The sequence below is a fragment of the Dermacentor albipictus genome, chromosome 2, assembly GCF_038994185.2.
Source record: "Dermacentor albipictus isolate Rhodes 1998 colony chromosome 2, USDA_Dalb.pri_finalv2, whole genome shotgun sequence".
Taxonomy (NCBI): domain Eukaryota; kingdom Metazoa; phylum Arthropoda; class Arachnida; order Ixodida; family Ixodidae; genus Dermacentor; species Dermacentor albipictus.
This window is the reverse complement of record NC_091822.1, coordinates 18,900,020-18,919,252: the sequence shown is the minus strand read 5'-3', so window position 1 is coordinate 18,919,252 and position 19,233 is coordinate 18,900,020. Positions and strand designations below refer to the sequence as shown.

Below are 19,233 nucleotides of genomic sequence, written 5' to 3'. Positions count from 1 at the left end.
GAGATGCGTTGAAGAACTTGCTCCAAATTTCTCAAGTGCTCTTTTTCAGTCCTGCCAAAGATAATGATGTCGTCTAGGTAGCACAGTAACCCTTTGCAGCCTTGCAGGACCGTTGTCATGAATTGTTGAAACCACACACCCTTTTGAAACGAAAAAGGCCATTGTGCATAATGAAAGCAGTGAGGTCTCTGCTATCTGGGTGAAGCAGCACCTCGTAATAGGCAGGAACTAAATCGAGCTTTGAAAAGTGGCGTGCTCTATTCAAAGTGTATCAGCTCTTCCGTATGGGGCAAGGGAAAGCTGTAGACTACAAACACTTTCCCAAGTAACCACGGATATCCGGGCGACGTCCGACGGACGTCCTTTCTGGATATTCGGGATGTCCGTGGGATATCCATGAATGTCCGACGTACGTCCGAGGGACGTCCCTGGGGAATCCAAAGGTAATCGCTTTGGCATCCGTAGTACGTCCGACGCGGACATCCAGCATGGACATTCAGGGGACGTTCAGGATATATATATATATATATATATATATATATATATATATATATATATATATATATATATATGTGTGTGTGTGTGTGTGTGTGTGTGTGTGTCTTCCCGGGGATATTCCAGATATACACATGCCTTGAAGCGACAGTAGTGGCCGGGACACATTCAAGCACCGGACCATTATATATACATATATTACATTGGTCTAATGCTTGAATGCATTCTTGTTTTAAATAAACGAGAAATGAACTTACACCAACTTCCAAATACAATTAAACGTTTATTGTCACCTTATACATATACATAAAAAGACCAATAAGCAGATATATGCGTACTGTTCAAAGAACAAATAAATACACGGATAAAGAAGAAAACTTGCAATTTCAATAGCACAACACAAGGTAGAGAACAGCAGAACAAAAAATACTTATTGCCCACCCTGCATTGACATTTGTGTTTGCAGCATGGAATAAAAAGAAAGAGCAAAAATACATCAATTAGCATTATTAAGCAGCGAAAGCAACAGAAATGACATGAAGGAATTAATCTTGACTACATCACTTCACTAGCACTCTGCGACAAGGGCACAAAAAATGACATTAACTGGCTAATGCCTTAAACTTTAATGTCATTCGCGGGGTGCCACACGGACATGCTTAATGGTATTGCAGCTTAAGTGTTATTCGCGACGTAGTGCGTTCTCGTAAGTCAACTTGCCGTCAAATGCGTACTCTCGTTCCCAATGTCTCCACATTCTGACGTAGCTAAACGAACTATTAGTGAAGAACAATCAATATATTCTTCACTTTCTTTAAACAATAGCTCTTTCTCGTGGCGTAGTGCGTTCTTACAATTATTAAAACTCACTTGGCCATCGAATGCGTACTCTCGTTTACAATGTCCCCGCCGTGGCCGTAGTGACCACATTCTCACGATATTAAACAAACTTGTAGATAAAAACAACTAATATATTCTTCACTTTTTTAAAAGGAGCTTTTTATTTTTCGTAGAGATCAGCAGGCGATCTTGCTGCTACTGACGGCTACAGCTCTGATCATGAGCGCATTAGCCAGGAGAAGCTCTTTGCCAGGAGAATCAAAAGGGCGCCAATGAAGAGTCCGCGGTAGCTAAAGAAAAATGTAGACTCCGGGGTCCTGCTTACCAGAAAACCCGCATTGACTTGTGCGTACACCTCTCCTAAGGGATCCTGTTCCGTTCTCACAGCGAAGTGAACCATCCGAAGCGTCACGTAGAGTATATCCATCAGGGAAACAAGGCACATTGTCCTTAGTGAGCGTAGTGTCACAACCACCGTCCTGAACTTCCGATGTCGCCTCGGTGCAGCGACCAACATCACAAGGCGTACAAATGTTTGCAGGGACAGCCCGAACGCACATGTTAATGCATGCGTGCGGGGTATACGCGCCACTGCACAGTTCTAGACTTGCGAATTCTCGAGCTGTTGACTGCTGGCTGCCGGTGCGAGATCCGAAGTCCTCGAATATCGTCTTTGTTTCCAGCGACGCTCTTTTTTCGCGCGTGCGGCTTCTCCCGCAGTCTAGGCATCCTGGCACCTGTGAAGAAAACACATTTCAATACCCAAACGAATTAAAAAAGAAATCGATGTAGCTGTCATACCTTGGTAGCTGAGTAGGAGACTTCGGCAGGCACGGAAGGTGACAAACGCTGCTCCGCTGCCCTAAAACGATCGCAGAATGAAAAAAAGGCGTGGCGACGATGGCTAGAGCTTGGATTGGATTGGATGACTGCAGCGTTCTGCTTTGCCAAGGTTCAAACACTTCCACATGCATCTACGCAAACATAAATAGGTTTTTAAAATATTCCATTATTACACAGTTAAATATTTACTTATTCTGGGAATATTCGGTATCTGATTTTCGAGTTTTTTTAGTTTCTGCTAAAGCTGTCGGCGCCAGAATAACATAGCCTTTGAGATTACTGTCAATGCATGGCGGCTCTGACGCATTATAGCTTTCGTAATCGCTTTCAACGCATGCAGCCACCAAAAGCGTAGCCTTTGAGATTTGTTTTTGTTACCTATAATGATATTATTGTATGCACAATTGAACACTGCAGACAACTTCCTGTTTTAAGAAACCAGCCAAAAACAGGCGCACACAGGAAACATACGAGAAGACAGGAAAGAGGCTGGAAGAGGCCTGTCTTGTGTATGTTTCCTGTGTCCGTCTTTTTTTTTGCTGGTTTTTTTCTTAATACAATGCACCAACTAGCCCAACAACGTGTTTTACTTCCTGTTCCAATGATAAACCTGAACCTACATGTTAGGAGGTCAGGACCAAAACTCTATGATCAGGAACTTTTCATAATGAGGGGTAACTTGAGTGCTTGGCTCTAGGTCGAATAAGTGGCTTCAAATGGGCGCTTATATATTCTGCTAGTCATCCACAAGCATTCTTTTAAAGCAAACTACAAATTGTTTGTATGACCCACCGATAGAAAAAAAATCGTATTTTAATACTGCGATGTTATAGTGGGCAGAATTTATATCAAGTTGGAAATATATTTATTTTGCTTTGAAAAAAAGAATGAACTGTGTCCGATAGAGAACAAAAATAAACAGATATAATATGAACAAACTAAAATTTCCGGCAATATATTTATGCTAGTTTATATATAACTCACTAGTGTATATCCTGGGCATGCCTATTTGTGGACAGCCAGCGGACGTTCAAAATGGGATGTCCCATGGACATCCCGGTGGGATGTCCTTCGAACATCCAAACAGGATATGGACTTTTCATGTACGTCCCACGGACGTCCGTGTTGGATATCCGGATGGATGGACGTTGGGACTTATGGTGGACGTCCCACGGATATCCGTGGTTACTTGGGTTGTTAGGCTCTCTCAAGTCAACGCAGAGGCAGATACTGTCTTCCTTCTTGCAGACTACAACAATAGGAGCAACCCACTTGGAAGCGTTAACCCTTTCAATGACATCATCGAAAAGAAGGCGCTCAAGCTGGTTGCTAATTGGCTTGCGCAGAGAAAGTGGCAAATGTCTGAACTTCTGCACGACTGGAGAGGCTGACAACTTTATCTTGACCTTGTGCTGAATGCCCTTGGCAAGTCCAAGGCCTGGTGAGAACAAATGGCAAAATTTTGCCCATAGCAAAGCTGGCGTACCAAACTTTGGTAGACTTAGCAGACTGTGCTGTTCCTGTGCTCCTTCCGGTATGGCATCTGAACCTTCTTCGACAGCTGTGTGCAGGCAACGTAGCTGCGCACCCACAATATGTAGTTATAGAGCTTGCACAGCGTCCAGAACAGGAAGACATGTCCCTCCGTGTGCGACATGAATTGCTATCACAGTCGTTTTTCTTGTATTAAATTGACCCAGCACAGGAATCTTTCGTCACTGGAAGTCAAACAAAGTAAGTTTAGAGCTGGTCAATTGTATTCTGTCTTCGAACACGCTTCGGAATTCTTGTTCCGTATAATTGACACAGCTGATCCAGTGTCGACCACGAAAGTTACAATGCGCGGTTGCGATTTGGAGTTGATTGGCGCGACTGCCACTTCAATGTAGACACCTGTGGGCTTCGTAAATAGTGAGAATGCTGATGGCGCCTGACGTGTCCTGTTCAGAAACAACTACGCGAACGCGAGCGGGGCGTCGTCCTCGTGCGCCGAGGCCGCTACGGCAGACTTGCTTGAAGTGACCACGGCGGCCGCATGCGAAGCAGGTTTTACCGCGAGCGGGGCCAACATGCGCCCTGCCCTAGCGGATTAGAAAGTTGTTCTTATATTAGTCGCGAAACGTTTTGGAAGGGACGCGCGCGCGGCCAGATATCGGGGGAAAGGAAATTAAAAAGAGCGCTTGGACGCGCGCTGTTGCAAACGCTCGTGCCATGTACCGCGTTGAAACTCTACTGGCAGCTGGGCGTCGGTGCGGTGCCGAAAACGTACTTAAGAGCGCAGAATCACTTTGAAACGTACAGAAAAGGGCCCGGGCTTGGTCCGGACTGCACCGCCGCCTTGCATTGACGGCGGTCAAACTTTTCGATAAACCCCTGCGGTACACTTGGACGACACTTCAACTACACGTTACTGACGCAGTCTTCTTGCAGCGTCGGCCCACTGTTGCTGGTGGTGGCAGCGCGTGCCTGACCATGTACTGTTTTAAGGCGTGGTAACGTTGGGTCGATACGAGACCGACAAGACGCTGACGCCGACAATTGGCCGACTATCCAGCACTGTGTCACTGAGACCATTTGATCGTAATAGGCCGACAACGACGCAACCGATGGGTGCAAGTTGTCATATAGCGCGACGGGCTTTCGTGTCGACAGCACCGACAAAATCAGCGTGACGACCGTGATAGCGTGACCGAACTCTACGTGATCAGCCGTCGAACCGACAACGCGATAGCTGCAGCTCATTCACTCGCAAATATAATTATTCGCGCTCAAAATGCGTCGACATGCCTTCGAAGTTGAAATGCACGAGCTTCAGTCCTCTCAAGCCGTGCACGTGAAGTTTGAGTCAATGTTGATCCTGTTTAGCGAAGTTTGGGTTAGGCCTAGCTGACCCTGTCGAGTTCGTGCACCCGCTACCTATGGAGCTGGACTTTAAAAAATAATCAGTTCCTTTCGTAAGGAAACCGCTCTTATAGTTAGGTTGCGGCCCTATAGCGATTTGATATCTACTCTTCATTTCGCACGGCACGTACACAGTAAGCGGCAAGCGGCGACACAGCGCTGTGCCAACATCTTGTACTTCCCCAGACAACACAAAACATCCTCAGGATGTCCTGAAATGGTCAAAATGTCCTCATCCCGTAGCGGACGAACTGAGGACATCCCTAGCACGACCTGGTATCTTGTTCCAGAAAATGTACCTTATAGAACATCCTCAGGAAGTCCCGAAAAGAGCCTACATTTTTATCCCGAAAATGTGCGTGATAGGACGTCCTCTGGAAGTCCTGAAAAGAGCCTACATTTTTATCCCGAAAATGTGCGTGATAGGACGTCCTCTGGAAGTCCTGAAAAGAGCCTACATTATTAACCAGAAAATTATAAATGAATTATATATATATAGCATATTCATTGTCAATTAGTGATAGTGACAGAAGTTCACGTGCCTGCGGCAACCAACGATATGTATGCTAACCATCGTATCTATGCCAGGTGTTCTGTGTCTATGCCATGAAATGTGCATGCCGGCATAAATCTGTCTTGGAATTAAGAATAAGGCAGTTGAATAAATCTTTAATTAATAATATACACATATATATATATAAGCGTACATCTGATATAGATGGTGTCTGTAGCCTCTAGACGTGCGCTAGGCGGGTGCAGGTGGAACATCGATCCGCCCTTGCTGCTTAGCCGCTGCGTGGAAAATGGCGAACTGCACCTCTTTTGATGCTGTAGGCATTCTTCGGCTAAGCTTCCCCCGAAATCCGCCTATCTGTTCGTCTTTAACACATATCTACGCGCTCCGTAGGAATACATGGGGTAACGTAACGCGCCATACGTGGGCTGAACCCGGTGTTAGCGCAATACCAGGCCGACCAAGGCAGCGGAGGCGAGTGGCCGATTTCGGTGGTAGTGCAATACCTCGAAAACCCACAGTTTAGCTGCAGGAGGCTTAAACCTATGCAAATTTCCAAGGCAAGAATGCTGAAACTTATACTAAAATGTAGGTAGCAAGCTTGATTGGACGCCCCAGAAAAAGACTGATCCCACGCCCTCATAACCGCTAGCCACTGTTCCTCCACGAGGCTGCAAATAGTTCGTACTTCAAACTTTCCCTGTTACCTAAATGAGATGGTAATAAAAAAAACTAAATTATAAGCGCGTAATTTTGGACGTTTTCACTCGTCTGCTATAGTGGAATGGTGAAAACTAAATTTTTTATTGAGCTGAAATAAAACGCATGCTTCGCAGCAACTATTTATTGTCAAGTTTAAGTCGGCAGTGAAATCTCATGAGTAAAACGGGGTCAGCAGTAAAATGAACTGTACCGCAGACTTTTGAGGATTGAAATGCTCAGACTTGATATAATTTGTTCATGTCTGTTGCACACCTTATCGCTTCCTCCGATGAATAAGCCTCTTTAAGAACAGCAGACGCTCTGGAGGTATTAAGCACGACGCCATTTTGAAAAGGTCACATTGGCAGGCGGAGTAACACAACCCCGCGGGAGCCGTACGTGTGTTGGTTGCACGACCTACTGGAACTCCAGACCTGCACAGATATCCGGCTTCTATGGGAGCAGCTTGCGCCTACTTTCGTTCAACCGACTGCCGTAGGTGGCGCTTTTATAACCTGTTCGTCTGCTACGCGGTGGGCGGTTGTGCGGCGTTGTAAGTAGTACGGCAGCTGTGGTGTTGCGACGAACTGCTTCTCTAGTTGATGATTTTTGCTTACACAGTGACAAAGATGTCACAAGGCTTTGATCGGTAACTTGGCTCCAAAAGTTGACTCCCCGAACCTAAAGAATGTCGGAGCGTGTGTCCGCTGCTCTCTAAAATAGCGTTAAATAGCCGCTCCTATTGCCTTTTTCAAGCAGATTATTATAAATCACATTGTGTATAGAGTTCGCAAAGTACACAACAGTTTCATTGTACACGTTGTAAAATTCGCTTCTGCGCTCTTTAGAAACAGCCATCGTAATGTTCGACGACAGAACGATTACCACTCATTTTAACTCTTAAAAGTTGTCCATGAATGCGTCGTGAGTTCAAAAGGTGAATTACACACACAGCTTCACTGCGTACGTATCTTAAGCACCACCGTTATGCTGTCGCCTTACCACGCAGGAAACCTAGCTTTACAGTTTGAAAAGAGTTCCGTGACACGATTTTTAAGGCCTGCAGTGCAGCACGCTTTAAAGCACTGGGATCATTTTTGCAAGCTTTCTACTGAGCTAGACATCCAACGACATTAAAAACAAGATATGCTCACGTACCTTTCCTTGAAACAGAATTGATCAACCTATTGCACATATCGGGCGGAGGAAGCTTACTCGTGAATACTTTTACTATACTTTTACCAGATCATCTTCCTTTCACTACGGCACACATCAGTAAATCCTAATGTCATCTACGACATTAGGCTGTCTGATGGTTGTTTGTAATCAACTAAAAGAAGCTAGATAATCCTATGATTCTTTTAAAACAATTTTTCCAGTCTCTTATGGAGGCTAGGAAAGGGAAATTTATGCCGTCGATCTAGCATTGCAGCTGCCACCTATGCTCGTTGTTTACATTTTTTGCACCACTCCTCCTCTTGTAGTTTCACTATTCAAACGCAAAGCATTCGCAAATATGTTTTCTTTTGTATATTTGTGAATTTATTCATTTACCGCCAACACAAGAGCTTTGTGCCTGCCGAAATGGCAAGACAAGCGCTGAACAGATCGCAGAAGCAGACGACAGCGAACAGGTTATGACTAGCGCCACTCTGCTCGTACGTTCTTTCCCTAGCGGCAAAAGGGGCAAACTAGACCAGGCGTGCTGGAGGAGGGAGATCTGTGCAGGTCTGTAGTTCAGTAGGTCGTGGTTGGTTGCCAACTGCTGTTTTTTTTTTCAAAGTTATATATACCATACAATGATTACTTACTGTCCAATAATTTCTCAGGGGAGTTTCCCTTACGTTTTTTTCGCTCCCAAACATCCTTTTTCTCATATTTTTCTAGGCTGTGCTTCAGTGGCTTGCTTGCACGAAGAACCGGTACACATGGCGCAGACTAGTGCAGGCTCTCAACAAAAGGGAATCTCGGAGGGTTCCGGCACTTGTTGTGCATAAAAACAAGGCCTTTGAGATTGGCTAATGCTGGCAACGTTGTGCATGCAACAAAGTCAAGTCATGTCCAAGCAGAAGGCCAGTCAGACGTCAGCGTCTCAGCGTTTCGCGCGTTTTCTGTATTTACCGCAGCAGTTTGCAGCGGCCTCCGTTGTGGTATTTTGTTCCTCGGAGGCATGCCCTCGGAATCGGAAAAAAGAGGTGAGTGCATTTTATTTGTTAGTGAAATAAAAACCTTAAGGGGAGTAGTTTGTTGCGGTATTCTAGAGACGACTACTTGTTCACGCTTAGCGCCAAGTACTGTACCGTTGTGCACCATGTCGGCGAGTGACCGATGGTTTCGCCGCTTGAGGAACCGAAGAGTAGATGAATTCTTTATGATCATAAATCCATCGCAAACTGGAACTAATAGCGAGGAGAATAATGTGCACCCATCTGGCTCTGGAGAAGGCACTTGGCGCAATCAACTTGACGCTGCTAGTGGGAGCTCATTGTTCAGCGATGTTGCATCAGAATCCGACCAACGTGAGCGGCCCAGCATCGAGCACGACGCCGTGTTCTGCAGCAGTAGTTCGGATTCTGAGTGCCTGCAGGAGCAAATGAAGCAAACGAATGTGCATCAAGAAGAGCAACCTGAGGTAGACGATGTCGCGCCGTTAAGCGACCAATTACAAGCATGGGCCATTCAGTACGGCTGTTCCCACAGCTCAGTTACTGCCCTTTTGAGAATCTTGCGTGGTCATGAATGTTTTTCTTGTCTTCCACGATCAGCAAGAACGCTGCTAGAAACGCCCAGAAAGTCATTAAACATAGTCAACATAGCTGGAGGGCGGTACTGCCACTTTGGTATCGTGCAACCTCTTCGTGAACTGCTAGAAATAGCAAAGGATGTACCATTGGAGCTTGCTCTCAATTTTCACGTTGATGTGCTCCCTCTGGCAAAGAGCTCGAGAAAACAATTTTGGACAATACTTTGTCATGTAAAGAAAATCGAATCTCATGACCCTTTTGTTGTGGGTGTCTTTGAGTTTCTTTGAGTGTCTTTGGATGTCTTTGAGTGTCTTTGCAAATGAGTTTCTCCGTCAGTTTGTTGATGAAGTTAAGGGAATCATTAGCTCTGGCATCTGTTTTGGTGCACAGGTTATACATCAGAATAAATGCCATCATCTGCGATGCACCTGCACGAGCATTTATCCTGAGTGTAAGAAACCACACTGGGTACTACAGCTGTACAAAATGCACTGTGAAAGGCCTCTACAGTGAAGGGAGAGTGTGCTTTCCGGAAAAAAGTGGGAATCTGCGCACTAACACCACATTTCGAGGCCAATTTCAAGAGCAACACCATGTTGGCAATACAGTTCTTGAGGAGTTGCCACTTGACTTGGTCAAAGACGTGCCACTGGATTATATGCATCTTGTGTGTCTAGGAGTCATGCGAAAACTGCTTCTGTTGTGGTTTCGAGGTCCCAAGCAGATTAGACAAGGGGCTTCTGCACAAAATCGAATTTCAGCCAAGCAAACAGAGCTTTCTCTTTTTGTACCATCTGACTTCAATCGACGTCCAAGAGGTCTACATGACATAGATCGCTGGAAAGCAACAGAATTCAGGTTTTTTTTGTTCTATAGTGGGCCACTGGTGTTGTTTTCTGTAGTGCCACAAGGGATGTATGAAAACTTTCTGTGTCTTCATGTAGCAATAACCATACTTGCATCACAAAGCGCTGTAGCTGCCGAGCTTCACTATGCTGAGGAGCTTTTGAAGTTATTTGTTAGAGGCTTTGCAGAAATATATGGGCAGCACCGTGTATCCCATAATGTACATGGGCTATGCCACCTTGCAGATGATGCAAGACATTTGGGGCCACTGGACTCATGGAGTGCATTTCCATTTGAGAGCCACATGCGCACCATCAAGAAGCTTCTGAGAAAGCCGCAGCACCCACTGGAGCAACTGTCAAACAGAATTGCTGAAACAAAGAAGCTTCAGTGCAGAAAAAAATGACTGTAAGCAGTTTCCCTCTGCTAACTGTACAAGATCAAGATGGCCCTCTTGTGCCTCTTTGCCAAGGGCCACAGTTCAAAAAAGTGATGTTTCCGGAAGGAATTGTCTTAGACACTAGTAGGAGGAATAACTGCTGCAAGCTCCTTGATGGAAGTGTAGTTGTGGTGGAGAACTTTGCCCATAATGCGCAAGGTATGCCATACATAATTGGAAGGAAGTTCCTGAAGAAAGATGACGTATATTTGACACCCTGCCCCTCATCAGCACTGGGAATATTGATTGTGTCCAAGCCTTCTTTGCTGCGGTGTTGGCCTCTGACATGGGTCTCGGAAAAATGCATGCGAGTTCCATTCAAAAGGAAGCTGGTTGTATTTCCTCTTGTGCATCTGAAAATGTAAATGATGAAGAAACTCCTGTATGTAGAATTGTACAATAGGTATATTGTTTTTCTTTAAGGTGATCAATATGCAGTCGTCAAGTTTCCAGAGGAAGGCAACTCTGTGGCTCTTGTACATACCAAGTGACTGCATGGCGATGTCTGCTTGTGGCCACAGGATTCCAAGAATGTTTCGTATTTAGCAAAATGTGGAGCCTCTCCATCCTCCAACTGGCAAGTCGTGCCATGTGTACCCATAGACACATTCAGTAAGTTTTATATTTCTCTTCTAATTCTTTTGTAGCATGTCTCATAACATAGTAATCATGTTCATTTTGGCAATGTACTTGAAATTGCAATGTGTGCACACATCTCTGAACTAAAAAGTAACTTTAGAAGGATCTTCTTTGGTGGCACAACTGTAGATTTTACATACTTACTAGGTGACAATCACTTTTTCATTCAGAAATGAAAGCTCATATACGCACTGGCGCAACAATTTGTTTAAGGTTGCATGGTAACTCTAGATCTCGTAACATTGTTAGAAAACTTATCTAAAATTACATTCAGTTGAATAATTGGGGCAATGCTTGAATTTATGCTCATTATTATTTTTCACTTTCCGTAGGAACATATGATGCAGCGTGACAAATGCTCAAGCAAGCTGAAGATGGGTCAGACTTGGGGAGTGAAGTGGACCTGGGACGGGGCAAAAGAAAAAAGCAACGAAGAGCCCTTAGCTCAAGTCCGGAAAGTGTGCAGCGACTACCACTTCCACTGCCCTCTATGATGAAAAGTATGTTTACTATTTGTTTTTCACACTAGCAAGCTTTGTTCACTATATTCCTCGTATTAATTTTTCTATGCCACATAATTTTTCCCATTAATATGCTAAGTAGGCCTGCACCTTCAAAGAAAACACATGTGGGTTTCCCTGGCAGGTGGGCAGTGACCTGCCATTTTGCAAATTCACCTCTACATTGTAAATTTTTATACAGCTCTGTAAAATGAAGCTCTCTGCTTTCACTAGAAACTGGCGGCATCTGAGCTTTGAAATCACATTGCATGTGGTTGGTACACTAAGGAATTGTAGCTTGTTTCTCGAATCCTTTCAATGTCGTTTTTTTTTTTTCAATTTTAGAAGCACAGAAGAGGGATGGGAGACGTATTCACAAGCAGTCATCACATGCATCAACATCTAAGGCTAATGATCCCAATGTTTGCAGTAAGTCTGTGCCTTTTGATAATATAAGGAATGCATGTTAAGAATGCTGTCATTGCAAAAAATTGAATATTGAGAAGGAACTGCTCCAAGGTGATGTCTGGCAATGGCACAATAATCTTTACAAATCTACTGGTAGCATAGCATGTTATAGAAAAACAGTCAGCATAGGATGGAGCATATAAATAATTGACAGGGCATGTTTCCACTATGGCTTGTACCTGAAGCTGTTGTTGCAAAAGTGTAACATAAAGCATTTTCTAATGGCATTTTAACGGCCGTGCATTTTGATGTACAAAGTAAAATTGAGACAAGATTGACTGAGGATTGTCAACCAGTGTCTTATTTCTGGACACTGACTTTTTTTTGTTTACAAGAGCCCTTTGCTTTGGCACTTCCAGTTTCTTTAGAACACTAAAACTTATCAGTCAGTGTTAGAGACAACCTGTCATGGTAGCTCAGTGGCTGTAGCATTGTGCTGCTCAGCACGAGGTCACAGGTTTCACCCTGGCTTCGGTGGCTTTCTGGTGCATCATAAGCACCATGTTGTCAACATTAACTTGGAATCCCTCGCTACGGTGTTCTCCAAAACCACGTCACAGATGTGGCATGCAAAACCCCAGTTACATTTTTTTTAGTCTTAGACACAAGCTCTTGTACTTTGTGTACTTTCTTGATGATGGTCGAATAAGTTATCTTTACTGATTTTCCTTATGATTTGCTTGCTACATTATTTGATGCTTGTCAGTCATTCACATGAGTCGGCACATGAGTCGGTGTGTTTCCTCTCCTTTTTTTAGGTGATCAAGGCGCAGTGCAATGTGCACAAATGTGTGCTAGCGAGACTTCAGAATCTGAGGGTGAGGCTGAGTCTGGAGGTGAACAAGATGCAATGCAAGAATCATCAGGCGTTAAAAGATCGTTCACAGCTCACTCTTTGATGAAAAGTATGTAATCTAGCATTGTCTGTTTTCTTTCTTACAGAACCTCTTGAAGTTGTAGCCAAAATGTGCAAAACGTTGTCTTGTAACATAACTGGCTTCCTTTCACAAGCACTACTCAGCAGTAACACCTTAAAGGCCTGCTGGTTAACATGATTATGTATTTTTCTTTTTTTGTCGTGCGAAGGAGCAAGCCAAATGGGAAATACACAGTGCAACAATGAGAAGTGGCATTCAAGTCAGTCTGTTGCACCTATTTCAGATGATGGTAAGCATTTAAGAATTCATATTAAGCCAGAGGTTTCATGTGTTAGAGGATTGAGTAATCTTCCAAGTTGTCTAGAGTCATGCATTCAGAGTGAATGGAGCAAATTGTAAGCAAGACAGTGATGCAAACCATGATCTAGATGCTCTAGGAAGGCCCTGCACAACCTTTAAGGAAACTTGAGCTACATCAATAGATTATTTTTCTAGATGTTCATCATTGCTTTCCATGTGTAAATATATGAATTTGTTGCTTCGAAATTTTTTCCACTTTAGATGGACTATTAGGTTCAATAAACAACTGTGATATCATTTTTTATTTCTGAGTTACAAAAAACATCATAGTTTCATTTCTGAGAATTTGCGTTTTTTGCCAATTTTTATTTAACAAATTGACGACAAATAAAAATTCGCAACAGTCACTAGATCCTTTTTCTTTTCGATGTAACAAACCTCATCAAATTTGGTGCAGTGGTTTCCGAGAAAATCGATTTCTCCTTTCCCAGGTATTTAGATAGGAGCCTTCGAGCTAAGCTTCCTCTTAAGGGAGCCAGTTGCTCTTTGGGGCTCGGATTAATGTTACTATGGCCTAGAGCACCATTTGTGTACTCCGTTAACTTGTTGACTGCTGCTTATTGACTAGTGTATGAACGTCAACATATTTTGTTTGATGCGATAAAGTCGCAATGTAGACCAGATGCCCAAGCAGGAAGTTTACTCCCTTTTGGTTTACTTTGGGCAGAGGAGCTGTGCAATAACCAGAAATGATTTGGACTGCATTGTGTGCAGTAATTGTAGTGTTGCACAGCACACTTTCCATCATTACCGAATTTCTTGGTTGTGATTGGCTCTTGTGATTGGCTCCTTCCTGCAATATTGCGGGAGGGAGTCAATTGTGGTTGAGAATTTCTATCAGGATCGGGCTCAAGTCATAATAAAAAGTGGCCGTGTGACACCGATGTAACATCAGAGCCTTTCCTCATTTTTCATGATGTTAACACGAAACATGATTGGCACTGCCACTTTAACAATACAGTACCACCTCTTTTTACACATGCTGCCATTATAATTGGCAGCACGGCAATTCCTGATTGAAATATTTGCTGCATTTCAGTAAGGAAAATGGTTTGGCAAATTTAATCGGATTTCCCTATGAAAAAAACTTGCCTGTGCTACCTTTTGACACTGTTTCTCGCATAGCTTATAGATGTAGTGCCACCACTGTGCGGGTTTTGACTAAAAGTGGACAGAATGCTTGGCAGAGCAATGTTTTTGGGTTCCCAGAGCCCAACCAATGAACTCAATATAGCAAAGGGGCACTAAAGAAGCTTATTAAATTCTATTTTTTTTATTGATGCTCTTTTAATAGAAAAACAACCACTCTTGTGGGCTTGGCAAGAATGAAGGATGGGTGACTATACTGTGCTGAAGTTCCACACCAGTCAACTGATTTTGACAGTTGGCTACGAGCTAGTTATTTGTTTATCAATGAAGGACTGCATCACACTAAACAAACCAAACGAAACCTGACAACTGCATGAATATTAACTGATCAGCCAGAGTGTCCTCACACATTTTCTTCGTGAATTTCAGGCATTAAGCAGGTCATCAGGCTTCTACAAACGGTAATCTTGAGAGTCGAGCACCTGGGAAGCCAACTAGACGTAATAAAAGCAAAGCTTTGTGACCAACTGCAGCCTGAAGCAGATTTGTTAGAAAAACCATTTTGTGACATCACGGAGTTCGAACTGTTTGATCAAGGCCTCTCAGAAAGTGATGCAATGAAGTCAAAGTTGGTAAGTGTTTTTAGTGGAGTATTGTTATACACGAATTTGATAAGCGTGAGGTTGACTGACATATCTCACGGTAAACTTTTCCAGGTTTCTGTGTATGAAATAAGCAAGTATCCTTGCTTGTATATGTAGAAGGTTTTATGTGCGCTGCAGTTCTTAATTCCAGGTAGAAAAACTTTTTTTTTCTTCATGTACCCAAAGGCCCTTTTACAGGCATTACATAGGGGGTTACATATCACATAACATCACGGGGAATAAATAATGAAAATATACAAGCGTGAAATGTACCTGACTTTTTGCACTTAAAAATGAAATGTAATGTATAATAGCCATATCTTAAGGGACTAATTTTGTGAACAGTGTACTTGTATATTCCTCAGATCCAGCATAACACAGTACCTTTCAAAGTCAGTATTTATGTCAACTGGTCTTTTTCAAACCTGAAAATGGCTGTTTCCTTGAACAGATGGTGTGAGCAATTACTCATATCAGCAACTCGTGTGCGTGGACAATGAGCCCATTTCTACAGTTTTCTAGTGGCATTACCACTAGAAAGCTTCTACATGCCACTATGTATTTGCATGACTACATATCTAGTGGCATTTAAAATGTACTGCACATTCGTAATTTTTTTCATTGATGGTACAGCAGTACATAATGTACAAAGTTTCAATCCTCTGAAAAGCTGGTTGCTACAAAAGGATTACACGCTTGACATATGCTGCCACCTGCACTCGGTTTTCCATTAAACCAAATATATTAGCCTATCACTTCCGGTTTATTTATGAGAAGGATGAAAGTTGTCCATGGGTGTGGACAGACTGAAGAGGGTATAGCAATGATGTTAAAGGTTTTTGCAGTGCCATTGTAGTGCTTAAGTGCATAAATGAAATAAAACAAGACTACTACTTTGCCTGTCATTTGGAATTGCATTGAACTTTTTTGTGAGATACTAAGCGCTGACTTCTGAGGTATAAAACACCGATGAAAACATAGTGCCATGCTAGAAACTTGTAGCATGTTTGGTATAAGATGTAAATCTTGTTTAGGATTCTTTATGCTTTAAAATCTGCAATCATGTTTTATTGAACCTTGCACTGCAGCCTGAAACTCGCTTTCACTCAGTGGGTGGCTTGAAAATTCACCTGCTATAAAAAATTGCTTAGTGTTCTTTGAAATGTTAGTATTCCTGTAATGGTATAAAACCTTGTAAATTCCAGGTACGGGAACTCGCTGCCTTAGGAGGAAGAAATGTTAGTTTGTCTACGCGTCGCATTCTTGAAGCCCTGATGACCCAGGAAGTGGCTGTTCAATATAGTTGGCTCGGACAAAAAGGAAAGAAGAAGTTCTTGTCGTTGACAACCTGCGACTTGATATATAGTAAGTACACTTCAGTATCCTGTTTCTGCTTTTGGCAAGTTTCTTCCCCTTCACCCTGCAGGGAAATGGACTTCTAGCGTTAAACTACACACATAATGTAGCTATCAGCAGGTTGCTGTGGTGCACCAGGATAGTTTTCTATGGCCCTTCAACGCCTTACACCTTTAAGGAGTACTTCTGCTATTGACTTATAATCATTTTTTAATTTTGTCTCGACAAGAACTGCGTGTGCACACTGCCTGAATACCAAATAAGCTCACATTAAAGAGGGCATGTGTACGATTGAGCCACTTTCTGTGAAGAACCGCATAGGTGCATCATGCATAATATAAATTGAACAAGTGCTACCTGTTGGCTGATTATATAATCAGGAGGGCTACACTGGGTGCACACAACACCTTCAAAGGCCATGTGTGGTTTCTAGCCACATGTCTGAAACATGCAAGTTGTGAAGTTTGAATCTTTCTCCACTATTAAGCCGACACTATTCGCTCTTGCTATATAAAATATTTCATCACTGGCTTGCTCATAAACCTTTGCCTCCCATCATGGCCAGATAAGTAACATAACTGAATTAAATGTATATTCTGGAATATTTTTATTGACAGCTAATATACAGCATTAAATTGTGTAAACTAAACTGCAAGCCACTCATCTTTTGTTACCCTTTCTGTTACGACCCTGCTCTCTTTTATGCCATGACTGACTGTCAAGATAACTACAGAGCATCTCCTTATTGTTGCAGAAAGTGTTAAATGCACATTTGAAACTGTAAAAAGAAGTGAAGTTGAGGACGTTGTAAAAACGTGGCTCAGACACGCTGGGGAGAAGCTTAGAAAGAATAACAAACAGTCTGAAAAAGTCACAGGTGAGTATTTGTTCTGATAGGTTCTCGTAATTATTAAATTTAGGTTTCCACCTAATAACATTTAACTATTACATATAATTCAAAGGTTTTCCTGCAGCTGATCTGATAAGTGCTTAAAAATACAATCTGAAACATGATTATGTTGGGCAGTTTAACATTATTTAGTGGGATAAGCATCCAGGCTACAGGTTTTTTTATGCTGGTACTCTTTTATTTGCGTGAAGTGTCCACTTGCCGTATTTATTCGAGGAGAAGGCGGGGCATTTTTTCTGAAATCCTCAGTCTAGAAGTTACCCCTTACCTTATATGCGACGCTGATAGATTAAGTGACTTATTCAATATGGCGGTAGCGGTGCCACATCTCTGGTGATCCTAATTTTAGACATCAGCGAGAGGTGTAGCAACTAATAAGCTTTGGCAGGTAAGCCAGTATAGTATTCTGTGCGTACATTCCATACTTAGTATTTGAAAATAAAATTTAATAATGAAGATGAAGTGTGGGTTTACGTGAATTTCTCCTTCAAATATGGCTTCTGTGGCAGCACGCACCACACTGCTAGGATACCACACCATAAGGCAACATCCGCATATAATTCCAACTGGTCATTCAGTTTATTCTGCTAACTTTCACCGCCGACACCTCAGGAGTAAGATGAGGCGCTGTGCTTTTTAGTATTTCTAGCGAATGCTGACGGGTCTCAATAATTCGTCGGCTACTGTATGTCACCTTATATTATTGTTCATAGTAGTTTTTTTTTTTCTTGGGTGCCCCAACTGCACCCTCACCTTATAATCGAATAAGTATGGTATATGCTTAGAACTACAGAAAGTTGAACTAGTTAGTTTGGTAGGGGTTCGTTGTGACAGAAGGTAAGGCATAGACATGAACACACCAGAAGAGAACCAGAAAACTCAAACGGCACTTGTGTTGTCTGGTTCTCTTGTGTTTTGTATCTCCACGCCTTACCTTCTCTCACGAAGGTATATGCCTTTACTTCCTCCTCATTGAGAGTTAATTTCTGAAATCTCCCTTTTAATTGAAGAGTACACCTTGAATTGCCAAGTTAAGTTACTGGCATGTCTTTTCACTTGCTTCCCTTGTTTCTCTTGTAAAAGTAAGTCAGAGAAGTTGAATCTGTGATTCATTGTGTGTCTTTTCTAGAGCTGCTGGAGTGACAACGCAGGCCTCACTGAAGTGCAGCATGTTTCAACCACAGCACGGAGGACTTTTTTTCCACATTTTGCTGTTTTAATGATAATTTCGTCATTATAATACCCATTTTTACTTTTCCGTTCTTTAATATTTAAAGATTGTATTTTAATTCCTCATTTTCTAGTCATTTTTAGTCAGTTACAGTTTATTACTCATTTTTGCATTGCTGTAGCAGGAAGACAATTTTTTCGCGCATTAAGAGTGATGCCTTATGTATTCATGTTTTTTATAATAAATTTTATATTTAAGCTTTTGCGAGCCTTTCTTTTTGCAAAAAGAAGTATGTTACGCATTGCGTTGTGATGTGTACATGAGATATTTAAAGAGTAGGTCAGCAGTGATATTTACACGAATGATTCCATGGTATAACACCACCATATAATCACATTCATGGATTCTTTAGAAGTGGACGTGAGCACGTCTTGGAAACATGCCTTAGTGGTCCGGAGATGGTACTGGCAGAATGTCAAAAGAATGTTCACAGTATGCGATTTGGGGAAAGAAATGGATTTGGGTCGGCAGTGACATTTACACATGTAATTCCATTGTACAGCACCAGTAGGTAATCACATTCACGGCTTATTTAAATGTGCATAGGCACATCCTGGAAAGGTACTGGAATGGTCCAGAGATGATCCTGGCATTATGTCCAAAGAATGTTCACAGTACGTTCTTTGGACGGACAAATGGATCCAAGTAGGATCAGTTGAGGACATTTTAGGATGGCTTGAGGATGTTCAAATATCCGCGATTCCACATCCTGCGGACAACCTCAGGATGTCTTTGCGTTGTCTGGGTCGGTCACCGTTCCCGAACGCTGCCGGTTGCATTCCCGTAAATGGTGGGTCTGTGTGTACGTGTTGTTGCTGACATTTCTTAATTACA

At 42.6% G+C, this 19,233-nt stretch overlaps 1 protein-coding gene and 1 long non-coding RNA gene across 4 annotated transcripts; one reads left to right on the top strand and one right to left on the bottom strand.

Annotated features, from left to right (window-relative positions):
* Positions 1–758: 758 nt before the first annotated feature.
* On the bottom strand, positions 759–3,171 carry LOC139055347 (uncharacterized). Its single transcript, XR_011511688.1, has 2 exons — positions 2,137–3,171; positions 759–2,072 (listed from the first exon to the last, which is right to left on the bottom strand). It is a non-coding gene; the product is annotated as an uncharacterized lncRNA (long non-coding RNA).
* A 5,261-nt stretch (positions 3,172–8,432) lies between these two features.
* LOC135918568 (uncharacterized) lies at positions 8,433–18,601 on the top strand. 3 transcript variants are annotated; one of them, XM_070533503.1, is made up of 10 exons: positions 8,433–8,490; positions 10,748–10,936; positions 11,296–11,463; positions 11,809–11,892; positions 12,690–12,836; positions 13,018–13,098; positions 14,688–14,890; positions 16,108–16,267; positions 17,013–17,135; positions 18,298–18,601. In XM_070533503.1, exons 3-10 carry the CDS (start codon positions 11,319–11,321, stop codon positions 18,309–18,311), a joined length of 957 nt encoding a protein of 318 aa, XP_070389604.1. In that variant the 5' UTR covers positions 8,433–8,490; positions 10,748–10,936; positions 11,296–11,318; the 3' UTR covers positions 18,312–18,601. The 3 variants fall into 3 exon arrangements, with proteins under 3 accessions (XP_070389604.1, XP_070389605.1, XP_070389603.1); XM_070533502.1 differs by lacking the exon at positions 8,433–8,490 and adding an exon at positions 9,854–10,293; XM_070533504.1 differs by lacking the exons at positions 8,433–8,490; positions 17,013–17,135 and adding an exon at positions 9,849–10,293.
* Positions 18,602–19,233: the final 632 nt, after the last annotated feature.

What these genes read in the sequence shown, in the direction of transcription:
- LOC135918568 (XM_070533503.1), top strand. Translation starts at nt 11,319, where the DNA reads ATGCTCAAGCAAGCTGAAGATGGGTCAGACTTGGGGAGTGAAGTGGAC. An exon ending in ACTGCCCTCTATGATGAAAA is followed by an intron (nt 11,464 to 11,808) that starts GTATGTTTACTA and finishes TTTCAATTTTAG; the next exon opens with AAGCACAGAAGAGGGATGGG. An exon ending in AGCTCACTCTTTGATGAAAA is followed by an intron (nt 12,837 to 13,017) that starts GTATGTAATCTA and finishes TGTCGTGCGAAG; the next exon opens with GAGCAAGCCAAATGGGAAAT.